This window comes from Penaeus vannamei, chromosome 39 (assembly GCF_042767895.1).
Source record: "Penaeus vannamei isolate JL-2024 chromosome 39, ASM4276789v1, whole genome shotgun sequence".
Lineage (NCBI taxonomy): Eukaryota > Metazoa > Arthropoda > Malacostraca > Decapoda > Penaeidae > Penaeus > Penaeus vannamei.
This window is the reverse complement of record NC_091587.1, coordinates 1,382,628-1,390,127: the sequence shown is the minus strand read 5'-3', so window position 1 is coordinate 1,390,127 and position 7,500 is coordinate 1,382,628. Positions and strand designations below refer to the sequence as shown.

The window sequence follows — 7,500 nt, the reverse complement described above, 5'->3', positions numbered from 1 at the left end:
GATTTTACCCTAAATTTTATCCATCATAAATGTTTTCAAATTGTTTTACAGATTCTGGGTATTTAATTGCCATCTATAACTGAGAAATTTAATGTAATCTGAAAGATGCTAATCATATTCTGGATTATAATCGTTATATAAATTACATAGTAGACAAAGAGAACAAGACCTAATATCTTACCCTATGGGATTCCACTGAAAACGGGACCATTTAGAAAAACACCAATGAAGGCCTAGAATCCTATGATTTCCATGTGCATATTTTGTCAGTTTGATGAGTTTCCAAGGCCTGATCCTGTTAGTGTTTTATACACTGTGTTGGATACAGGTGACTCCATCGCTTATATTCAAAGACATTTCGAACATCCGAAACGGAGAACTGGACCTGTGTCTTGCACCCATCAGATAATCACCATCGGGTTATCTCAAAGATGCTTAGCTGATGGTTGCAAGATGCAGGTCCAGCTTTCTGTTTGTCTCTGAATATGAGCGTATCCCAACTTTAGCTGAAAAACCAGTTTGAGACATTGTTCATGCTTCATAAATTTTGCATCACCTTCAGAGATACTGCATCAATAACACTCTTTAGGATCACTGTGAACCTTGACATCTCAAAAACCAAGGGTTACCTGCTGCACAATGCTGTTCATTAGCCAGGAAGTCTCTTGTTCGGAATATGGTAAAGTGGGGAATGTAACTGGGTAAGGTGTTCACCAAAGTACCTTTGTGACACATGTTTCAATTATTTCTACATTGTGATGCAAGTGCTGACCATATTGGACTATACTAGCCACTGTGCTAGAGTCAATATCAAGATCACCCATATAAGTTGAAAATTATTTAACAATGCTTTTCCCCCTCATTAGTGATTACTGATGAGCTAATTATTGTCATTTAATCCCATGCTAACAGGTATGGTTACAGAAATCATAGAGATATTTGGCATCACGACTCATTTTGTTAATCCCATCCTCCGCCACCACAACTGCCTACAGACACACCATACATTCGTTGGAGATGCTGTGGGGACCCAGGTCATGTCTGACCTTCAGGGTCTTTTTATATGCAGTTTCTTGCTTCAATAAGTACTGCAGTCTTTCAGTTCTCTTGAAAACACACTATTGGCTTGGTAAAAACACTCATAAAGTGGGAAGATATACTACAATATAGGAGAATAATGTTCTTCATAGGACATACTTTATGGCTACAATAAGCCTCAAAATCAAAATGTAAACACTGTGTAAAATTTCTGTAAACCTATCACCTGAGCAAGCTGAAATTTTCCATGGCCAGCCTGGCTGCACACAGCAAGCACCCTGGCAGCAAGTTCTGTGTGCTACCTACAGTCTCGGGCAGGAAAGCTAGACGTACATTATCAACTGTCAGCAAGGGGTTACATAAAAGCGTCCCAAACACAGTATTAAACCAATTCTGGTAAGCTATAGCCCAAGAACTAGCTCTTTCTGAGCCATAAAACTCTGCCTAAATAGTGTGTAGCTTGGAAAGCAGCCTCCACTATCATGGTATGTATAGGTGCCATGTATAACTTGGGCTTACCCTCATCACTGCATATACAAATGCCATCTTTTATTATCTGATTCCAAGAAAGGAGGGTCAAAGGGGAAAGGGTTAAAACTGAGAAATACTATATCAGAGGATAAATAAATTTTCACCTAATAGTACCTATATACATTACTAAATCTAAACAATTTATCAGCAAGCTCCTCAATCTGATATGAGTATACTTATGCTTATCATGAATATAAAACTCATGATACCAAACTAGAATTCCAATAGAATATTTCAACACATAACATTGCTTGTCTCTATATAAATATGTCTACTCTTGTATTCAACCTGCTGTGTTCTTCAATGTCGAACCCACAGCTCTTCCAAATCCAATTCTGATTTATCTCAGTGCTTTTTGCACGTAACAACTGTCTGAAAACTACTTGACAGTTTCTGAAACCATGCTATTAGAATTCTCTTTCATTGCAGGGTTTACGCACTGACCCTAAATAAAGTTAGGTTTTGAGATGAGATATGGCCAGGTAAGCTAGATAAGGTTAGACTGGGATTATGCTGAAAAAAAAAAAAATAAATAAAAATAAATAAAAAATAAACTATAAATTTCTCTAAACTGGAATTACCATTGTGACAAAAAGTCCACTTTACATTATTTTACGGCTCGCTCATGTCTTAAATCTTGGTGTGTCATATTTGGAAATAAGCTAATGTCTACTGAGTGCGATTTTTACCATCCCTGGAATGTGGGAGTGGTAGTAGTTTTGGGCCCCTAGAAGTTGAAATAAAGGTAGAGAAATGTAAAGAAAGAGAGAAAGAGAGAGGAGGAGAGAAAGAGAGAGAGGGAGGGAGAGGGAGAGAGACAGGGGGAGGGAGGGAGGGAGGGAGAGAGGGAGGGAGAGAGGGAGGGAGGGAGGGAGGGAGGGAGGGAGGGAGGGAGGAGAGAGAGAGAGAGAGAGAGAGAGAGAGAGAGAGAGAGAGAGAGGAGAGAGGAGAGAGGAGAGAGAGAGAGAGAGAGGGAGAGAGAGAGACAGAGAGAGAGAGAGAGAGAGAGAGAGAGAGAGAGAGAGAGAGAGAGAGAGAGAGAGAGAGAGAGAGAGAGAGAGAGAGAGAGAGAGAGAGAGAGAGAGTGACTGACTGACTAACCTGCGTATTAAATGTGACATTTGGAGGAGGGATACTTTGTTTTCGAGTATCAGTGCTTTGTACAGTGGTTGGTCTAATTGGACTTGATGCATTACCCACTCCAACCAGGGCAGAGGCTCTTGGGGCAATAGTCTTAATCACACCCGCACTTCCATTAGCATGTAATATACCCTTATTAATCTGAAATTTAATATAATATTTTCTAAAACTGTTCATACTCAAATTGGACATAAACTAAGACAGAATTTTGATACAAACAAAATATTCAGATTTTGGAACCATCCTTTTCTATCAGAATTAATTTAAAGTACACAGAAAACATACAATGTGAGGAGAGGCTTGTATTCCAACCGATCTTTTGATTCTGATTGGGGCGACATATTGGCCTTTTCTCGCTGCGTGTTCAGCTGACAATCGGTTGGTCACTTTCCGAAGATCCTCAACCTGAAATAGTTTTAATTGGTAAGTCTCTCCCTATATGCTTTTCAAATTGAATGATATTGGAAGCCCATTTATCAACATTTCACATTTTCGTCTCTGGAAATGCATCTTTTGTATGCTGAACGGAGAGAGAGTTTTCATTTTCAACGTCAAAAGCTTACCTCTTTGTGAAACTGTGCTGTCTTCTTGCGGTTTGTTTCTAAAGTCGATTCAGATCTTTCGCAAAGCTGCTTCAGTTTTCCTAATTCAGTCTGGTGTAAGATCTTCTCACTGAAAAGTCTCATTATCATATTCTCAAGATCCTGAGAAAGAAATAACCACAATGAAATAACTAGACTACATTCATAACATAACTATGTCATATTTTCAGAATAAACAGATAATCAGAGGTAAATGAACAGAGTAAGAGTGTGAATGTTCTTTATTTGAAACTCTTGATATGTTCTGTTCAGCATGCTGGCATTCATATTAATTACTGTTAATTGGTGGTAATACTGGACAGAGTTACCAACTTAGCACCAGTGCTAGATCTAGCAATTTTATTTATGTTGTAGTATTATAAAAAATTTGCTTATATGGTATTTCATTTATTCATTTATCTTTTTACTTAGCCTGTCTTGAATATTTCAGTATTTAGAAATTCAAACATTCGTTTATGTTAATGTGATTTTCGAAGTATACAGACACTGCATCACAATGAACATGTTATAAAAAATCTGGAACAGGTTCAGAGTGGCTGTACTCCCTACTTAAATCCCTCAAAAGTTCTTACAAGGTGATAGATCAAAACAATGAGCTAGAGATAGAAACTGAATTTCGAGAATTCTCCTATGGCGTATTATCTGAGCAGCCAAAACCTATGTTAATACTAGACTACTGGACTCACTCACAATTATTTATCTACTTATTTTGCAGTTACATAGTAAGCAACTAATGTGCAAAGACTAATACTGATAAAGATAACATTTTCAGTTACATAACAAAAAAAGCTGGCAAATGATACCAAGCCTTTCCACAACAGGTTATCAAGTGCAGGGCCATCGAGAAAGTGTGTGTAACATTTTAAATTTGCCGACAAAAGGGTGTGATTATTGGGTGTAAAAACAAAAAAATTAGCCGTATCCTAAAACAATAGGAGTGAATTACCGCTATTGTTTTTTACTTGTTTCTAACTTGCTTTGCGCTCAATTGGAGATTATTAGATTTTTTTAAAATTTGCCAACAAATACCAGCTTTAGCTTCATTTGTCGACAGAAGCGTGATCATGACAGCCATGAGGTGCAAAATGGCCTTACAGGAGAGTATATTCACAATTAACTCATATCTGAAGAAAGTCTTTCTCTTTTGAAAATGGTTGATCATTGTAAATCAAGCTAGTAATAATACATAAATAATGAATACTAGCTGGAACTGAGGAAACAAAATACTATACCAACTATAAGAGGTCCAAGGTTGACATTTTGTGTTATATTCTAAATCAATATGACCAACAAACATACAAACTCAGTCCTCAAGTATCTAGCAATGATGGCTGATGGAAATTACTATCCCTGGACTAATGGTGAGTGCTTTAGTGTCTTTGTGGTCAGTAGCACCCGTTGTTTATAATTATGTGTGTCAGAGTAGAAAGAAATTAAAATGCACATATTCCCTATCATTTTAATAAACTTAGCCTATTTCTTTAGTTCTAAGGTATGAATTTAATCACATTCAAGATGGTAACTCTGGTAGTATAATGAAACAACAGTGTATGTATTTATGCCTGTCTGAGAGAGAGAGAGAGAGAGAGAGAGAGAGAGAGAGAGAGAGAGAGAGAGAGAGAGAGAGAGAGAGAGAGAGAGAGAGAGAGAGAGAGAGAGAGAGAGAGAGAGAGAGAGAGAGAGAGAGAGAGACACTGACTTACTTTTCTTGAAAGCCTTTGTAGTTTCTTCTTTATATGTTTACTTTCCCTGTCTTGTGCCGGTGCTTTCTCCACAGAGACTGGTGTTAATGTTTCCTTGTCTTTGTCATTTGGCAATACAGGCAGCACCTCTATGTCTTTGCTAGGTGAGGATATTACTTCAACATCGTAACTTCTAACATTATTTGCCGGAGGCTGTACAGTATGATTCGTTTTATCGTCATTAAAAAAGGGGTTTGCACTATTAAAAGAATCTGCTTTAATATTATCCAAGTCAGTCTTTCCTGCCTCTTCTAGTTTTTTGGATGCTTTGTCCAGATGCTGGTTGAATTCTTGAACCGCTATACTAATATCTCCCTGAAACGATAAAATGATCTCATGAAAATCATTAGTACTTTGGATTAATTTTTCAGTCATACAAGGGACATACACCTTACATCCTTAAAGTCAACACTTATCCCTTCGCCACCAGGTGGCACGTGCATACGTGCCATGACTGTTGTGAACAATAGTAGTGGCATAATTTCTATGGTAAAATGTTAGGCAATAGCACCAAAAGTGAAGGTAAACCTTCAAAAATCAAAATACAAACTAGGTGCCTAATGTTGCCTGCAAACTACCAAACACAAACAGAGGAAACTGTAAATGCGCGCCAGTAAACCCGTAATCATCTCAACAAGCCAAATTTTTTACCTGGCATCATTGGGTTAATGTTTTACCAACATGCAACGCTCTTTAAGACATTAAACAGATATGCCACACTGCCAATTCCGGTTTCTGGTGTCTACACTTGAAATAACAACGCACCAAACAAAAAAATAAAGCTATAAATACTATTCACATTACTGAATAGAGTATACAAATATTGCAGCTGAAAGGAAAAAAAGAATGTTGGCAATGGACAAGATATTAATCTACATCAAACACTAAAATAATTGTTTTGGAGGTCTTCGGGGAATATGTTTGGATAGGTCTATGTACCAAAAATAAATCAAACTAATTTAAAACTACTTCCCTTAAATTTAACACTACTATCAAGTCAAAGCTTGCAGAAAGTAGTCCTCGGAATACCGATATCATGATACAAAATATAAGAATATGTATTTCCTTCCGTAGCATTTCTCTGTGTATAAACCTAACGGTGCTGGGTATATGCACTGGCCACTATAGTCTTCTCTTTGTGAATTTTGTTCCCACATAGCTAGCTCCATAGACATTTAGTCACTATGGAGTCATTTAATAACCCTACCTGACCTTAACTGATTGCCCATTCCTTAAAGTTTAGGATAGTTTTCTTTCTAATACTGTTATCATTATCATTATCATATCGTTATTATTATTATCATTATTACAATTATAGTTATCATATCATTATCATTATCATTAATATTAATAAGATTATTATAATCACTCTTATCATTATTGTTATTACTATCATCAGTATTATCATAATTTTTACAATTAACATAATAATCATTATCATCATTACTATCATTATTAATACAGTTTTTGTTTTTGTTATTATCATTATCATCATTATGATTACAGTTATGATAATCATTAGTATTAATACTATTATCATTTTTGATGTTATGATTACTATAATAATACTAACAATTTAAATAGTGAACAAAACTGAATATCCGTGAATGGGGTAAACATGTGAGACCAGATCGGACTTATAATTGACTCTTGGTGACAAAGCACAAGTGGAGCCATCTATATGTAAACAAAATTAATAAACTAAATTCACAATAGACTGGATGTTTGTGCAATGCCCTCTCTTCATCAATGGGTTAACATAAATACACATCCCTGAACACATCTGCTAATTCGCTCGGATGATTCAAATAAAAATATCTATCTATCATAGCCTTCTGTATACGTACCTTTTTAAAGCCGTCTTCTTCTGCTGGTGCAAACACTCTGATTTTCTTTAAATCTGGTTTCTTTAACTCATTATCTTCATCACTTGGTCTTTTGACTCCAGTTCCGTTAACAATTCCTTCACTTGCACCTTCTACACTAGTCTTTTCATCTACCGCTCTACTACTTTCTGTCAATGATGCGTCTGAGGTATCAGATTCCATCCGTAGATCAACATCCTGAGTTGACGAATCACTATTTATATCCCCGTTTGTTAAAGACACTCGAGCTGGAGAATCCACCGATACCTTCTCGGCGTGCAAAGACGCGGAGGGGGTTTCGCTGGAGGATGGGAGTGCGGGTGATGGAGTTCGAGAATTTGAGGAAGCTGCTGGTGTTGGTGTGGACGACTTGCTTACTGCTGAAGTTGTTACAGAAGCCGTTGCAGGTGGTGTTGGTGTTCGGGAATTGGCAGGAGACATGAATTCCTTCAGCACACCGGCAGGTACTGTTATCATTGGCGCAGCCTGATCCATTGCCTTCATGTTCTAGTTAAACTAATTTGATTCTTGTATATGACCTTTTCTTCTCTCTGGCCAACTAATTTTGTTGTCATTACCTGG

At 37.0% G+C, this 7,500-nt stretch overlaps 1 protein-coding gene across 13 annotated transcripts in view; it reads right to left on the bottom strand.

Annotated features, from left to right (window-relative positions):
• The window catches only part of LOC113823478 (activating transcription factor 7-interacting protein 1), a 34,891-nt gene that overhangs the window by 12,882 nt on the left and 14,509 nt on the right, over positions 1–7,500 (bottom strand). For 9 of the 13 annotated variants that reach the window (XM_070117057.1, XM_070117061.1, XM_070117064.1 and 6 more), the window contains exons 2-6: positions 6,901–7,496; positions 5,015–5,368; positions 3,273–3,413; positions 2,995–3,114; positions 2,671–2,850 (exon numbers count right to left, since the gene is read on the bottom strand). In XM_070117057.1, the coding sequence (XP_069973158.1) occupies positions 2,671–2,850; positions 2,995–3,114; positions 3,273–3,413; positions 5,015–5,368; positions 6,901–7,422 (1,317 nt within the window). In that variant the 5' untranslated portion in view covers positions 7,423–7,496. The remainder of the gene's footprint in view (positions 1–2,670; positions 2,851–2,994; positions 3,115–3,272; positions 3,414–5,014; positions 5,369–6,900; positions 7,497–7,500) is intronic. The other 4 variants (XM_070117066.1, XM_070117069.1, XM_070117067.1 and 1 more) reach the window with 1 other exon arrangement.